The 17322-nt window shown below is 43.0% G+C and overlaps 1 protein-coding gene across 12 annotated transcripts in view; it reads left to right on the forward strand.

The window, feature by feature from the left end:
* Positions 1 to 15855, forward strand: part of NHSL1 (NHS like 1) — a 182200-nt gene extending 166345 nt beyond the window's left edge. For 9 of the 12 annotated variants that reach the window (XM_074580594.1, XM_074580596.1, XM_074580598.1 and 6 more), the window contains 3 exons: positions 5906 to 9334; positions 9891 to 10020; positions 13555 to 15855. In XM_074580594.1, the coding sequence (XP_074436695.1) occupies positions 5906 to 9334; positions 9891 to 10020; positions 13555 to 14278 (4283 nt within the window). In that variant the 3' untranslated portion in view covers positions 14279 to 15855. Of the gene's footprint in view, positions 1 to 5905; positions 9335 to 9890; positions 10021 to 10432; positions 10485 to 13554 lie in introns of all 12 variants that reach the window. The other 3 variants (XM_074580595.1, XM_074580597.1, XM_074580606.1) reach the window with 2 other exon arrangements.
* Positions 15856 to 17322: the final 1467 nt, after the last annotated feature.

Genomic DNA, 17322 nt, shown 5'->3' on the forward strand with positions numbered 1-17322 from the left:
TCAGTACTATTTAGCAAAGTGACACTAAAGTAGGAGGAGAAGGCAAAGTGTTTCTCTCTGCCAAACACAGCAGTGAAAAAATCAGTTTTGCGTACCTCTGAATTACCTTAATTGTCTTACAGAACATAAATATTATATATGTATATTTAATGGAGTCAATGCTGGATCAAAACTGCAGAAAGGGCAAGAAACTTGGAGATTATATTTTACTTCAAGTTTCTGTGATCTTAGTTTCTCTGCTGTGCATTGCCCTTATCCATCGCCTCTAGCTATCTTCTTCAGATGGTACCTTATATACAAACCAGTATTCTTCCCTCAGGCAAGAAGATGATTCCTGAACATAAGTTTGGTAGAGATGAGCAGCTCTCTGGGAGAACCTGTTGCAGGCTTCGCTCATTTCTTGGCTCTTGGTTATCTTCAGCTTCCTTCACATGTTCCAACTCTCCAGATGAAATAAAGACAGCAAAATGCCTTCACGTTTCCATGGTCCCTTCTCTGTATCAGTGCTCTAGGGTTTGGCTCAGATTAACTGTCTTCTGCGAAGGTACCGAGTTATCTGATTGTGAGTATTTCTGCAGAGCTTTGCACTGCTGCAGTCCCAGGCACTGATAGACAGCTTCTGGTGTCCCAGGCTCCCTTGCTGTCTTGCTGGAGGAGCAGGTCACACACCTGGATATTGGTTCCACCACAGTTCATCTGCCAAATAAACTTACCTCACTAAAGCAGGGGAGAGGAAACCATCTTCAAGTTTTCCACCTTTTGATGTCTTCTTCTGCCAGACATCAAAGAGAAAGTTTCTGTCCGCTTTCAGTTTTCAAAAAATGTCTTCTAATTTTATGCTTTGTGTGTACTTTCCTTGAAGTGAAAGCACTTTTATGCTTTGTGTGTGTTCTTTCCTTGAAGAATAAGGGTCTTTATGGCTCTGTGATTCCTTCCCCCCGATTTACTTTTTTCTTTTCTTCCTAACCAAAGAGTTCAGAGGGTCAGAATGACCTCACATGCTTTTCTTCAGCTTATTTTCCTGCCTCCCATTTTCAGTAGCTCAGAACAAGTTGTCATCTATAGGACCTCCTCTCAGTATCAGGATGAATATGACTGACACCTGAATGGTCAGTCCCTCATGTGCTCTCTTGTGGCACATCTCAGATCCCTTGTTGGTACCACCTGGTGTCCCAGGTATCATTTGGGACTGCTGAAGCTTTTCCTTTGACATGCCTTAGAGGAAACAATTCCATCTCAGCAACATAGGGGCATGTAGGTCCTTCTGATCTTTTGGAACTCAGCTGTTCTGTTGAAGACTCCTCTTAATTGATATTCTTTTCTAATTAGTCCCTTCAGCACTACCAGTCATTCAAGTTATAAGGTCCTACAGGTAAGAAGAGTCCTAGATATCCAGAGGTCCTACAAAAGTACCACACAAATATCTAGCTGATAAAGCCAAGTAATTCTGCATTTTGCTTCAAGTTGCACCTTTAACAATCTTTGGAGAGAATCTCTCTTTTTCAGGGTTACTGTGCCTTTTTACTAATACTGGTTTCATAGCCGCAGTTTCTCAACATTGTACATTTCCAGCACTGTTCATCTAGAGATCAGGGTGTTACAAAGTACGTATCATCTGCTTTTTGATAATGGGGGATGAAAGACAGTGATGCCAGGAATCCAATCTTTACCAGAGGCTGTTCAGTTAGGGAAATGAACAGAATAAAGAAAAATTTAATTCCCTATATTTTTATCAAAATTCTCCCTTTCAGGGTGGCAGTGATATATGCAAGGATTCAGGATATTTTTTTAGCTGGCAGTACTGAAAAGTATCATAGATTTCTCTGCAATACTTTTCTCCCCTCTGAGAGATCAACCCTCTGAGATGCTTCATGGAGCACAGTGAAAATTCCTTAAAATTACCATAAGCTCAATGTACTTGTCTGTTTCTTGTTGAGTGTCTATTAAAAGTCATTTGGTGTGTAAGTACTAGCATGAAATAGACGAAGAATCTCTGGGAGGTTTTGTAGCACTGAAGTTGTGGTGCCTGCAGAGTGACTTGGCCAGGTCACCAGGTATGGAGGAGGATTGTTAGGTGGGGGCATGAGCAGAACATGAAAGGAACAAGTGCTTATGGGAGAAATGATTAGTCAGAAGTTTGGGAAGAGAGATTACTTCTATATACTGGTTGAAACAAGCATGTTCTTTGTGATATCAACACACATACTTTTTGTCCCCTCAAATCCTCTGTTTTCTTCACTCATTTCAATGCAGAGGACCTTTCTGCTGATTCTCTGAAGCAAGTTGCTGGTGCCACCAGATCAGCCAGAGTCCCAGGGAGACAGGGAGTCTTCTAGTAGCTAGTACCCGGCCCTAGGGATTATGTGCAGACACTTTTCTCCATCAAGTTTGCAGTCAGTCTCAGTCCCTGTCAGCTCTAATGAGCAACACCAGTAATTACCAGTCAGGGAAAACTGGTGTAACCTGTATATGCCTATCTTGGGCATAGTTCAGGAACTAAGGTATGCGTTTGAACATCTCTGCTTCCATGCAAGAGATGTTAAATATGTTGCATGTTTCACTTGTTCCAGATTGTGGGTGTTTTTTACTTGCTGCTGGAGTCGGCACTGAACATGTCATTAGGGAAGAGCATTTGCCCTAAGAGGTATCTTCTGCATTTTCAGCATAGCAAGAAGTAGTGCAATAAAGAAGAAGGGAGTGTAGACACAAGTCTCCTGTGGTGGACACAGCACTGGCTGCAGGGCTACTGGACACAGGATAATATAAAATGCAGACAAGATGATTATCAATTACTTCCAGCCACATTTATTGTAGCACCAAATTGCAGCGACTTCTGACTTCATATCTTTCAGCATCTGTAACCTGGTGTCCAGTTCTGCAATATTTTTGCTGCTGTCTGCTCAGACATTACCCCTGCAACTAGATGGACTTGTGGATGGCATTCTTTGAAAGCTCTGATTCAGTTCCAGAATTTTGGTGTTGCAGAAATCTTGTAACTTCTGACTGCTATTTATTCAAGTAGAGGTTTTCTGAGAGACGTAGCATTTTCAGTGTAATAGTCCATTAAAGGTTTAGAGCTTCCCTTAGAACTGGATTGTTCATCTTCTAGCTACAGTACCAACAAAGGCAGTTTGATTTTTAAACATTTTTGAAAAGCCTTGCTTTTCAGTGTTACTGTGGAAGCGAGTGAGGGTTTTACAGTGCATTCGTAAATTGCAAACAAAACAATCTTAAAACCCTCAACATTTTAAGAGAATACCCGAATCTTAAATGTTCCTTTGAGGTTTTTTTTTTAACCATTTTCCCTGCAGATTTCTGTTGTCCCTCTTCAGAAAATGGAACTGTAAAAAGAGCAATTGCTGTATTATAAAGGCCAAGTAAATCCTCACAGCTTTTCATGAGGTTGTGATGTAAAGCCAAATTCTACAAAAAGTATTTAAAAACCTCAAAGTTGTGTTCTTGAGCCCTTTTCAGGGCAGCAGCCCTGAAAAGACCCTTCCTTGACCATATCCAATGTAATGATTGAAGGATGTAGCCCTGTAGTTTATATTTCTGAGACTGGTCCATCTTGCCATTAGCCAGCCATCTCCCGGGCTCTGCCTGAGCATGGCTGCCAAGGGATGGGGCAGGAGCTGCTCCCCCAGGCATTTCGGTACAGCCGTCCTTGCCGGAAAAGAGCTTAGCTTGGATCGACAGGAGACGTGTCCTTGGCCTCTTTCGTTTAGTAGCTTAGCTATAGCGCCAGGATTTAATTTTGTATTTCAGACATTTTAAAGTATCGCTGTGCATTTGCAATAAGCAGTATGTCCCAACAACGCATTCTGACACTCCCAGTTTTGGAAGGAGGAAAGGGGAGGTTAGCAAGTCCAGTGTTGTCCTGCTTTGCCATCTCCCTTCCCTAGCAGTAACGTTTTAAACAAGCATAAACTGTCCGTGTGCGTTACGCAGCTTGTGAAGTGGAGTGCATTTAGCTTCCCTTGTGAATACAAATGTACTGCATACTGAAATGAGGTGCTCCCAGCCACAGGTCAGTATGTGACAGCGTTAGATACTTGCTGACAGCTTCACTCTCCACAAGCCCCGTCCTCTGTCTCGTGTGTGTACATTTTGTAGTGGTAGGAAGAAGAAAAATACCTCATCTCTTTGGTTACTTATATAACTTAATATGCGTATTTTTATTACTGTCTATTTTTAATTGGCCAACAGTTGTTATCAGTGATGTTTACTTTGATGTTTTTCTCTTAACCTGATTCTATAGAGAAAATGCACATGGAAAGCAGAATTAATTTATTTTTCTTACTGTACAGTTCTTAATAACTGTATACAGAATATGCAAATACCTCTCTTGGTTGGCTGCAGTAGTCCATCTGTTGTGACAGTATCTCATATCAGATTATCCAAGATGTTTGTCAGCATCCAAGTATCAAGCTTTGCTGCAAACCTCCACCAGAAGCAGAAAGAGGCTACATTTTCATGAGAGCAAGAGAATCTACACAAAGCAAACTAAATAGGCTTCAAGCTGCTAAAAGACTACTTATGTGCCTGGGGAAAAGAAGTAAACAGTCTTTTTGTGTGTGCTGCTTTCACTGTAGCCTTTTCAGAGCCCTCTTTTCCTTATCCTAAATGCCTCTTTTGCCTGCCAAGAATAAGGATAATTAAATGTCCTTTAAGTGGTGGTTAAAGCTGCATGATAAGAATACCTATCCTCCTGATCTAGGTCCACACAGTAAATATGAAAGGAGAACAGTCGTATCAGGCATGCTACTTCATTGCTCCCGAGACTAGCTTTAAGGCGGAGACTTGAAATAACCAATTTTCCCCCGCAGTGACATATGCAGCATCCTTACAAGCATCTCCGGCAGCACGCCTGCCTCTCGTCTCTGCTATTTATACAGTAATGCAACTGAATTGAAAAGCAACAGCCTTACACAGACTATTTTTAAGGCAGTGCTCTGGTTTGTGATTTTAGAAGGCAGCTACCAATAAAAATGTAAATTTAAAAGAACCCTAGACTCCTTTCTACTGGCCCAGTGATAACTACGTTTTAAACTGATGTTTTTCCATTGTCCTCAAAGTTCTTTTTACTGCCAATATATGATTATTACTTCATTTTAAGAAAGTACAGTTATTTTTTATTTCCTGACAGTGCTGAGGATGAGACGACCATCGATGTCGAAACCATAGCTGTTTCTTTTGCCCGCTTCTTGGAGCTTTTCCTTTATGATAAATAGAAAGTGGTTGTATGGAGAAATGCTATTTAATGGTTTTCTTTGCAGTGTTGGATAATGTCTTTGTATAAATGCTGTTATAGCATATGTATTATTTGTGGTAAAACAATGCATGTTTCAATGTGTTAGTCTCCTTTCAGATGAACTGTGAGATTTGGAGAGCTATCCGTGTCTCCTGAAATTTTTTTTCTGAAGTGTAAAGCTTTTAAAAAGCAGATCTGATTATTCATATTAGTCTCCACATTCCTTCCCCTTTTCTTTATTGCATGAGGCATTAGCATGGAAACACACTTCGCGTTTCTCAGGCTTTTGTCTGTTCCTGCTGCTTTGCCTACTGGAAGTCAAACAGTGCTACTTGGTTTCTGACATAACTGATTACTATGGAAATTATTACCATGTCATAAACAGAGGATTTCATGTGTCGAATGGGCGGCAGGAACGCAGACGATTCTCTAAGCAGAAGGTTCCTGGTAATAAGGAAAAAGGGAAGAGAAATGCAGAAAACACACAAATGCCTGTGCAAAATCCATTGTTGCAGATTCTTTTTCAGAAGGTAAAACCTTCAAGAGCATGGGGATCAAGCAGTTTGCTGGGATTTTTTTTTTTGTTTTTAAATGAGTAAGAAGATAAATGTGCATTTGTGCTTCAAGGAATAATTAATTTTATTTTGACTCCAGCAGTTGGCACTGGCCAAAGTGATTTCCGAGGGCATTCGATGTATGTCCCAGATCACTGTTCCACGCTAGGGAGACTAGACAGCTATCGTTCTGCTATGCAGCGCTCTGAAACCAAGGACACCAGTTGCCAGACGGAGGAAGTTAAAGTTGTGCCCCCTTCAATGAGAAGAATACGAGCGCAGAAAGGACAAGGTATCGCAGCCCAGATGTCTCAGTTCTCCAGCTCATCTGGAAACATGTCAGTGATGAGTGATTCTGCTGCAGTTATATTTGCTTCTCGCCAAAATAGCGACATAGGTTTTCACAGCTTGCCTCGGGCTGGTGCAAGAGTCTCTCTGCAGTCCCTAGAGCAGACACAGAGCACCTCTAGGCAGACAGAAGACATCGCTGGCACTTTACCCCACCAGATAAGTAAATTGCAAATGGATGATAGCGTTGTGCATCTGAGGAATAATCCCACGACAGGGACGCTGTCAAGGCCAAAGTCTCAAGAGGTGAGAACCTATGATAGCGAAAAGTCTGCAAGTCCAGCATGTGTGGTCTCTCCTCATGCCACCTACTCAACGAGCATCATACCCAACGCAACACTGTCATCCTCTTCAGAAGTTATCGTTATTCACACTGCCCAGAGTGTTGGATCATTGGATAGCAAAATTACCAGCTCCGCTGCCTACCCAAAGCCAAGGGACAATCCTGTTGCCGGCAGTGCAGCAAGTGGGAAAGAAGATCATCATTCATCAAGCGGTAACTGGAGCGAGAGCAGCTCCACACGTCACTCACAGACTTCAGATACCATCCCATCTAATACTGTCATGATGCTTTCTCTTGGTGACTCTGCTGTCTCTCTGAGCACTCCTGGAAACACAGAGGCTGGGTCTCAGAGCGGGAGCTACAGCTGTAGGAACAATCTTGCTTTACCAAACCCTTCCCAGGACAGCGATGGTAGGAGTGAATCTAGCTATTCAGGGGAGCGAGCACAAGCAGCAGTGAACAGCACAGAGCATTGGCTGTACAAGTCTGCAGAAAACAGTGAGACTCCTTCACGCAAGATGGTTTGTACCACACCAGGCTGTGCCACTCCCGGCAGCAACCTGAGCAGCAGCAGCCTGGAGAGGACTTCGGTCAGGGACGATTCAACTTCTCTGTATTCTGTGGACCACGATGGTTATTACAGTTCCATGCATATGGACTCGGGAGTGAAGTCAGACATGCCATGCAGTAGTACTAATGGTTTTGGGAACCCCAGAGACAGCGTGATTAATGTCTTTGAAGGAAAGGAGAAGAAACATCAGGATGACCAGTCAGGCCAAGGTGACAAATCCCTTGCAAGAAACATCTCTCTGAAAAAGGCAAAGAAGCCGCCTTTGCCACCATCCAGAACAGACTCACTCAGAAGGATGCCCAAGAAAAAAGCCCAGTCCAATGGACAGGTACTTGATGAAACCCTCATTGCCACCCTCCAGCATTCTCTGCAGTTGAATCTCAAGTGCAAAAATGGCAGCTCCCCTTCCCAGAGCCCCTGCAGTGACTATGAGGATCCCTGGGTGTTGCGCTCCCGCAGCCAGAGCTCGGTCAGTGCAAGCAGCAGCATGATGTCCACCACTGCTCCAAACCTGTACTCCATCTGCACAGTCACTCCCTCTCAGAGCGAAACCAGTAGCATCAAGTCGGAGTACGCTGACCAGTGGGGTTACTACAGCGACTATGCCGCGGTGGCAGATGACCAGGTTAAATCCCCGGTGACCCATTCTGCCAGTACATCATCTGCTCTCAGTGATTACAGCATGAGCCACTTCAGTGATGGCTCAAGGGCTTCTGTGCCACAAGTGCCCAGTGGACTGGCCAAACCAAAGAGCACTTCTCCGGAGAAGTCCCACCGAGTCACATCACCATCGAGTGGGTACTCCAGCCAGTCCAATACACCCACTGCGCTTACTCCAGTGCCTGTATTTTTAAAATCTGCATCATCAGGAAACGGGAAATCCAAGCTGAAGCCTAAAGTGCCTGAAAGGAAATCCTCTCTTCTGTCTTCAGTCTCCATGTCTTCATCCTCCACTTCTCTTTCTTCAAATACATCTACTGAAGGGAGTGTGAGTGTGAAGAAACTGGACCCCGCTCTGAGCTCTCCTGTGGATTCTGGTGCACCCCCTCCACCACCACCTCTTCCAGCACCTCCTCTGCATTGCTCTGAACTTTCTCCTCCCCCTCCCCCGCCCCCTCCTCCAGCAGAAGTCATGGATCTGTCACCATTGCCAGCCTCTCCCACATTCCCCCCTCCTCCACCAGAAGCTGAAGTAAATTCTTCCTTTGCGCAGACTGTCCCGTGGTTTCCGCAAGAAGCCTCCATCAATTCGTTCACTTCCCCTGTTCCTCCTCCTTCTACTTTCCCCTTAGCTGTCCCGCCACCAGCACCACCTCTTGATCCCAAACTAACAAAAGGTGCAACAATATACCCACAGTATTCCTTTAAGAAACATAACCAGGAAGATTCTTGCTGCAGTCCAGTGAAACAGCCACTCAACAAGCAAGATGCATCGAGACCTGTGATGCCCTTAGTAACTACCAAAGCTTTGCAAATGGTGCAGCTGAGGTCTGTGAAAAAAGCAACAGAAGGTGAACCATCACCTGAATCTGCTTCTGAGGCCATCTCTCAGGAAAAGGGTACTGTGAATGCATCATCGCAGTCTTCCCTAAAGCCATCTCTCTCACTAAGACTCAGTAACAGCTTAGGTGAAGAGGAAATGAAAACTCAAGGTACTTCATTTAAAACCTCAGTTCAAACACTGGCTCGGGGTTCTCCTCTCATTCTCTCTGATAATGTACCTGCGCTTGACAGCGATCAAAAGCCTGCAAGTGCAGTAGGGCTAAACAAGTCTTTCGAAGCTGATTCACTGGGGACAGCTACTGAAGACACACCTGAGTCTTCAGAGCAGAGCGAAGACCTCCATTCTGGCACGTCACTTCAGGGGTCACCAGCATCCCCCAAGACGACTCAGGTTGTATTGCCAAGCAAGAAGCCACCTCCTATTTCAAAGAAACCCAAACTGTTCCTCGTTGTACCACCTCCACAATTAGATCTTACAGTGGAGAAAATAGCTGAAGTGAGTGATACTGTCAGAAGCACATCAAGCCCAACTAAGAGAGACGCTGTGCTTGCACACTGCGAGGAGGCGAGAAATTGTCTTACAGATGGACTCAGTTCTAGCGAGATGGACTCTGGCAGCCTGGTTCCTGAGGGAGGAGCTGCCGAATTCACCTTCTCTGAGACAGTGGGAGCTAATGCCTTTGTGGTACAGCCTGCTGCATCACCAGTTCAAGAAGAACCCAGGCAGGAGGAGCAGTCCGCCTTTGATGAAGGAAGCAGTTCAGGCAGCAGCCAAGACAGCGGCAGTAACGCTGACGGGCACCTATCTCAAGAGAACGAAAGTGGTGAGTCTTTTTTTTCTCTGACTCTTCTTCAGATGCAGCAGTAGCTATTTTAAAGGAGCTGGGTAGTGAGTATAGCAATCGTAGCATTCAGGTGGGCTTCTGTAGAGAAAAGAGCCTCTTGCAACAGTAAAAAACTAAAAACCTAAAGAAAGTTGCAGGGATCGGATTAATACTTAATGAGATTTCTTGTAATTCCTTTCTGACTTCTCATTATTGCAGACACGGAAAGAAAATGATGGTTTATTTAACCGTGCTAGAATTAAAACATGCTACGAAAACATGGCTAGCTTTCTTACTTTTGATTTTGCATTTAAGTGGGAACCATACCAATTTTCTTTCGGTATTGTTCTCCGCCTGTGTGTGTGAGCAAGCATAGGCATTTCGTGCACTGCAGTTTCCTAAGCAAGTGTTGTTCTGAAATCACAATAATGACAACGGTGCACTCACTCGGTCTCTCGGATGCTTTGCCTTAGAGGCAGGGAGGGCTGGTTTCAGGATTCCATGCCTGTTGGGTTCCCACGGCGGACTGACAGTATTGTTCATTCTCTCTGCGTAGTGGAGGTGTTTGAGTCGGATACAGCAAATAGTGCATTCCTGCCGAGCAATAGTTATGGGGAAGAGACGGACGGAGTGTCAACACCAGCGAGACCAAGGACTACTGAGGATCTTTTTGCAGCTATTCACAGGTATTGCAGAAATTGCCCTTCGCATACTGTCAGGTCTGGTAGTTCTCTCAAAAATTACTTTAATATTGTTTTGCTAAAACACCCAATTACAACAGTCATTTCTTTAACAGAAAGCACGCGTTTCTCAACTTTCTATTAAGGCTATGTATGAAAAAGATAAGGAAAAGAACTTGTGTTTTTTTGTTTTACAAATATATTTAATCCATTCTGAACTAAAAGCTACCAGATCAAATCAATGTAAATTATGTTGTAAATATCCTGCCCCTTAAAATATCAAGTTACGCCTAGTATTTATCGTACTGTTCTCAATCTGCCATATTAACTCTACTGTTGCTTTTTCTGTGTATCTTTTTGTTTTCATTCTCGTTCCTCTCCATCTCTTTTTACTCTCTTCGCTGCTTATATGGTGCAGTTTGGGACAGAGGCTCAACGCTAATGCTTCATGGCAAGCGTGGCTGAAACTGGCAAGTAACACAACATGTCAGTCATATGGCAAAACATATGGCAAACGCTGGATTATAGTTTGCCATAATCCAGCCTGAGGTCGGGTGTTTTGTGTCAAACTGGTTCATGAATGAAATGTGCAATACTGGCTCTATTATTAATGACATTATTCATTTCCCTTAAAACCAAAATCATCCTGCATAGGCAACTGGGTTTTTGTGCTGTTCCCGTTAGGTTCTCAAAAAAAGAAAAGAAAAGAAAAGAAAAAAAAGCTTAAAACCACAAAACGAAACGTGTGCACCATTTAAACAGTACACACAGAAGACCATTACCACTCTCTGAACTACTGAGCTTCCTTTTAGACTAGAATCGATGTAGTGGTAGTGCCATCTTGTGGCTTTGTCTTTTACTTCAAAATTTAGAGGGGCCGTTGCTTTTAACGGGTCACAGAAAGTGCTTGGTAGCATCCGTATAGGTTTATGTAGGTGTTTAGTCAGCTCGCGCATCTGCGCGCGAGTTCTGCATCAGGAGTACTGAGGGACGGGAAAAGCCTGTTATGAGAACGTGGCTGGGAGCTGGGACACTGCAGCACTTGGGATGCAAGTGGTTTTTTATTATTAAACGATTCTGGTTCAGATGTTAAAAAAACTACATGTATATGATACTGGCTTTTTATAACTTACCCTTAGGACCTGGTCTGTAGGAGCTGTTCTAAAAATGGTCTGTTGCATTCATGTTGCATGGTGCTCACTAGGAGTGCAACAAATCCGTTTTTAGAATGAAATATCTGGCCAGTAGCCTGTCTCCATTCCGTATGCAGATAGAGAGTGGATTTCTGTGTGTCTGCACGTACACGTAATTCATGAATTTATGGGGAAATGGACAATGGAACTGGATGTGACATAGTTAAACTGCTTGACACATTTGTTTTTAAGACCTTGCTTTTGCTGGCTTTAGACTCGAAGCACTGTCGTCCTTGGTTGTTAATTAATAAAAAACATTTTGGTTTTCCCCCCACTATTTCTAAAAGGTATTATTTCAGTGATTGGCACTCCTGAATGTGTGCTTTGGAGTAAGACAAGAAATTCAGTGGTATGTGTGTTAAGAGCAGGAAGAACAATCCAAGTTTAAGTCACAGTTTTGTTTGAATATATACCCTATCTCTGTCTGAAAAGCCACCAAAACCAAATTTGGTTCTTAATTTTAAGTTTCTGCCATACTTCATACATGCTGAGAAGAGCTGGTTAGATGCTGACAGCAAACTGACCACTCTGCACTGCATTCACAGTTTTACTGAATTACTTCAAGCCAGGATAACTAAGTCTTTCCCTGCAGATCTTTGCAATTGAATTTTGCTTTGTGTTTATTTGGAATTTCATTTGGGTTTTGGCAGCAGTACAACCCCAGCATTGCAGTGTTTAAAGATACCCATGGGCACGCAAAACCCTCACGAAGGGAAATCATTTACCTGTAGCTAACGCACGCACATGCTCGCATACAGACTGGCAGAGCATCCAAGCACCAAATTCACTTGCTGCCTGTGGTGCTGACACACAGTTAAATCTAGACAAGGTTCTTAGGTTTGCCACTGCTGAAATCATAATTTTATCCCTCTGATATCTTGTGGTGTTCGTTCATCCTCAGGCCGAATGGATGTTGGTATTGCAATCTCCTTCCAGAAAGGCAGGTGGAGGCAGCAGCAGCTGAAAATAACAGCTGTTACAGCTGCCTATGGGGAGTATCGTAAGCGATACATGCATAAACTTCACCACTTAAGAGAGACAGGATCGCTCCAAAGTATTGGCAGAACTTGTGGCAACGTCTGTTGCTGCCGCCTACTCAGTTGCTGGATGCTGCTGCTTTGTTTTCTGGGTTTTTTTAATTAGCAGTAGGCTGCAACGCATAAAGACATTTGAGCTTGCCGTGGCAAAATCTCAAGACCTTTAAGAAAGTACAGCTAAAGTACGTTAAGTAGAAACCTGTTATACAAGAGGAACGGTCTGTATTGAACACATGCTTCATAAAAATTAATATGGAATTATAGCATGATAATCTTGTGTTTGTAACAAGTCTGCTGACTTGTTTTAACCCTTGGCCAAAATAGCATGTGTAAAATTAGCCTCTATATAATCTCTTTTAATTAATTCTTGCTCAGCCTGCAAAGAAGCAAATCAACTTTGCTACAGATACCAGACACGTAATACATTCCTTTCTTTAGGATTTCTAATAATGTGAAAATGGGGCAATAGAAGTCCAGTTTCCACTTATTCCCAGTTCCATGATTGTTTCTTAATTTTGTTCTTGTTACCCCTGCACTTTGGATTTAAATTAAAAAACACTCTGCCCTTTCATTTGGAAAGATAACTTTAATGTCAGGAAGTTGGTCTCTCCTTCATTTAGTCAAAGAGTTGCAATGACAGAGCACCAACAGAACTGTAAATTTTGTCTGTGCATCTTAATAGAAGCTGGAAAACTCATTTCCCCCTATTCATTTAATGTTTGGGGGGATTTTTTAAAAAAAATCAGTTAATCCAGAATGGTTACATGTGGCTCACTTTGCTTCATCTTAACTTCAGCAGCAGTGCGTTGCAATATCCTTTTCTAAAGGCAAGTGCACTAAACGACACTTCTAATTCTCCAGAGAACATCAAATGAAATAGTAGAACAAAACAAAACATTATATTCTAGATGGCGTTTTTAATCAAATCCCCAAACTAACAGACAAATGGCATTGAGTATAATCTTTATAATGCATTAGTCTTAGCAGTTGAATACTGACTCCAGAAAACTTGATTCACTAAATTCGCTAAAGTGTTTTGGACATAAGTATTGCCGGTTTTAGCAGTTTCATCGTTCCAGATTTGCAGAAAAAGAACAATAAATTTAGCTTATAACTCCAATACCTGCATTAATGCCTATACAGTTTTGGTTGTGTTCTTACTTATGCTTTAGATTTAGATTACTTCTCCCTTATCTCTCTCTCTGCTTTAGCTTAATTCATTGTCATCCCTCTAAGCTGAGTTTAATTAGGGGAGGTGAAAAGTTTCATTTTTTTGTTTGGTCCTTTTTTTTGTTGTTTTTCAAACTCAGATCCAAAAGGAAAGTCCTTGGCCGTAAAGATTCTGAAGACGACCGTACCCGCAACCATTCTCCATCGCCCCCCGTAACTCCCACTGGTGCTTCCCCAACCTTAGCTGCCCTCAAACAAGCCGGATCGATTCAGAGAAGCGTTCGCAAGAGCAGCACCAGCAACGACAACTTCAAAGCCCTGCTGCTGAAGAAAGGGAGCCGCTGTGACACCAGTTCCCGCATGTCTGCGGCAGAGATGTTGAAGAACACGGACCCGCGGTTCCACCGGACAAAGACGGATGCCTCCCCTGACCTTTCTGACAGCCCTGCCAGCTGCTCACCCAGCAAGAGCAAACGGGCCCAGGAAGAGTGGGCCAAGAGCGAGGGCCTGATGCCAAGGAGCATGTCCTTCTCTGGCACTAGGTACGGACGGTCACGAACGCCACCCTCTGCTGCCAGCAGCAAGTACAATGTCCGCAACCGCATCCAGAGCAGCCCCATGACCGTCATTAGTGAAGGAGATGGGGAAGTGGTGGAACAGTCAGAGGGCAGGGTCCGAAGGACTTCGGAAGAGCAGCAAGAGAGGCAGCTTGATATGTTTAACAGCGACGAAATGGACATGAGTGACTTTCCGTATGCTGAGGAGGCAGGCTGCAAGGAGACCTTGGATCCAACCCATCTAGACTTAATGATTCAACCAGGTACTTCAAGGAAGTATCTAAGCCCTTCAGCTGAAGAAAGTTAAAAGGCAGTGACAAAAGGCATTGGATATTAGTCTAGAAAATGACAGAGGACTAGATTCCAGAAGAAAGCCCAGACCAGGACAAGTTCACTTTGCTGAGCATTTATTCCATGAACTGCATGTGTGTGTTTAAATGCTGAAGCAATGATAGTTCTGCATGGATGGGTTGGGGTGGGGAGGACTTGCTTTGAATGAGTGGTCTGTGGCTTAAAGAAAGTTAACAGTTGCATTTTTTTGTGTAAAGCCTTAGGAGTCCTCTTGGGGGAGGGGGGAGTTTTCTCAGAGCCTGTAGGGGTGTGAAGTTTTTTCTTTTTCTTGAGACTGCAATTGTGCAAGCGGAATTTAGGAATAAGCCTGACAAAGAGGAATGGGAAGGCTCCCGTGGTACAAGCTGGGCGTTTGCTTCAAAAGCGTTGTAGTGGTGCAGCGTAGTGCATTCGTTAAGCAGAGAGAGGCACGATGAGGTGTGTTCACCTACGAGAAGGTTAGTGGGGTTGGTGCTGGGGTTACATGGCTTATTACTGGGGTATGCCCCAGTGTTCGAAGAAGCGTGTCCCGCTGAAGCGATTAGGCCACCGGGTTATGAATTGGTCCAGGGTACTTTTTCTTTTCATTTTTTTTTTTTCCTGAGGGAAAATGAAATACGTAGTTCACGTGGAAAAGGGAGCCGAGTTTTATACCACACTACTAGCTGCTGTGCAGCCACACACGCACGCTTGATGAAACACTCGTTTCCAAGTGAACCGCTTCCTTGAGCAGAGTATTCCCTTGGAGAACTGGAACAACTGGATGTGCGCGGAGGATGCGAGCAGACAACAGAGAAGTGGGAGAGGAATGAAGCAGTGTACTGCCAGAGTGCGGAAGGGTTACGTTTTTGAATTAGAAAGCAAAGTTTGACTTTGAGAACTTGCACTACAGAGTTGTGGGTGGAGCCTGTCCTTCCAAAATGAAACCTGGGAGTTGTGTTTTGCCAGAAGTCTTTCTTCCGTTTGTCAAAATGGGAAGATTATTACTTTTCATCACTTGAAATACAGATACTTGCTAACTTTTGGTTACCAAAGAATAAGTTACAGTTACTTTTCCTTTTTGATTTGCCTGCAGTATTTCTCTTCTTTTTTAACCTTAATAATTTAGTGAGGTTCGTTTTTACTGTATATTTTACAGATAATAAAAACATTTAACGGTTTTCCAATTGTAAAGAAGACCACTAATTAAAACTTAAATATTGGCTGGAGTTTTTGGTTCTTAGTAGGAATGAAGCTTTTCATTTTTAAGAAGAATTTTGCATCATTTGATGGCGTGCGCAGTTTTTGTATTGTTTGTAAATATTGAAAGTTGTTAAAATATCTTTTGATCTCCCTACCTTAGAATTTATACATTTTTAGATTGCTTTCAAGAAGAAAAAGCACTCTTTGTAGATTATTTATTTTAGAGAAATATGCTTGTAATCTCTTTCTTCAATCCTTTACTTGTTAGTAATGTAAATTTCAGGGGCCTTTGTTTAACTCTTCCCTTCACAAGAGGGGAATAGTGATGAAAATGCTGTGACTTTGCTTCAATAAAGAAAAAGGCTGCCAGTTGCCATATTGTCTTTTGAGTTGATTAAAATCTCCTTCAAAAGATGTGTCCCGCAGCGTATGGCAACCCACTGAATGCCATAAACCATGCATCCAGCTACTAATCTCCAGTTTTCATTACAAAATTTACTAACTGACTTTAGAGACAGCTAAAGCCTACTTACATAATCCATCCCATTTTGGCATCTCAACGCTGAGACTAAAAAAACTGAAATAATCCTAAGCTTTTTCCACTATCATTTGGGAGTGTTTCTACTACTTCTCTCTTACTTGCCACCTGTCCCAGAAAACTAAAATTCTTGGAGAACCAGATTATAAGCAGAGTGAGAAGTGAAATGAAGCAGAGAAGGTGCATCCCACTGCGCTCACTGGAACAAGGGTGGGATTAACTGGTGCACAACAAACTTTCTACCATTTTTGCATGCTACATATATTTAAAGAACCATTGGATGTTTTCAGTTAAATGAAAACCTAATTGGATAGATTGTTTCAGATATTATTAATACTGATATGAACTGAATATTGTTGCAAAGAGATGGTGCAAAACATTCTGCAGCTGTTAAACATCTCATGAGCGTTGCTTTGGTGTTTCTCCCAGAGAGCTGATCACATGAAACACAGAGCGCTGCGTCCTTCTCACAGCAGGTATTTTCCCTTTCCAAGCTGTGTGTAAATGCTAACTAGTCCTCATACCACCATCCTGACAGGAAAATCCTCAGGCTTTGTTTTATTGTTTACAAATGGGGAAATCATCTCAGTGAGAAATTGCAGCGTTGGAGAAAATTACGGTTCTGGTGTCTGCAACTTTGCAGTACTTTGCAGCATTTTGCATGGAGTGCCTGTAGGAGGGAGCCTGGCCCAGCTTGTTTCCCTGATGCTGGCCAGCTGTTGCTCCCGGTTGTTTTTATAGGCTCCATGGGGAACTCTCTGGGAAGTCCCGGCTTATATGTGCACCATCTTGTCAATGCAGGTAGGTGAGATCAAACTGAAAGGTAGCACAGGCTTGATCTTCTTCTCTCGCCACAGGTGTAGCCTTCGTGCTCAACTAAAACCCACATCTGGTGTAAGGTGAGTTTGGGTCGAGGCTCAGGTTTTGGCTAGTGTGCAGCCGGCAGCGTTTATGTAGCCCTACTCATGTTGCTGGGCGACTACATTTTACACAGTATAAGATGTAGTGAAAGATGTTAAGTGTGCTGAAATATGTTTAACAGTGCTTCTAATGATATTTATTTAGGCAACTGGTGTGGAGATATCACCGTATCATCTCCCCCTTGCCATCGTCTTCTGTAGCAGCACGCAGAATTGGTTAATAGCGAAGTTTTCTCAGCAATACAGTCCTTGGCCCAAGTTTCCACTGCAAAACCTTAAGCCCATGACAGCTTTAGGCTGTGTTTTCTGTACTGGCAACAACTTTGGTGTGTATGTAATTATGCTGAGGAAAACATGCTTAATTTTCTGTCACATGTCCAA

Source organism: Larus michahellis, chromosome 3 (assembly GCF_964199755.1).
Source record: "Larus michahellis chromosome 3, bLarMic1.1, whole genome shotgun sequence".
Taxonomy (NCBI): Eukaryota; Metazoa; Chordata; class Aves; order Charadriiformes; family Laridae; genus Larus; species Larus michahellis.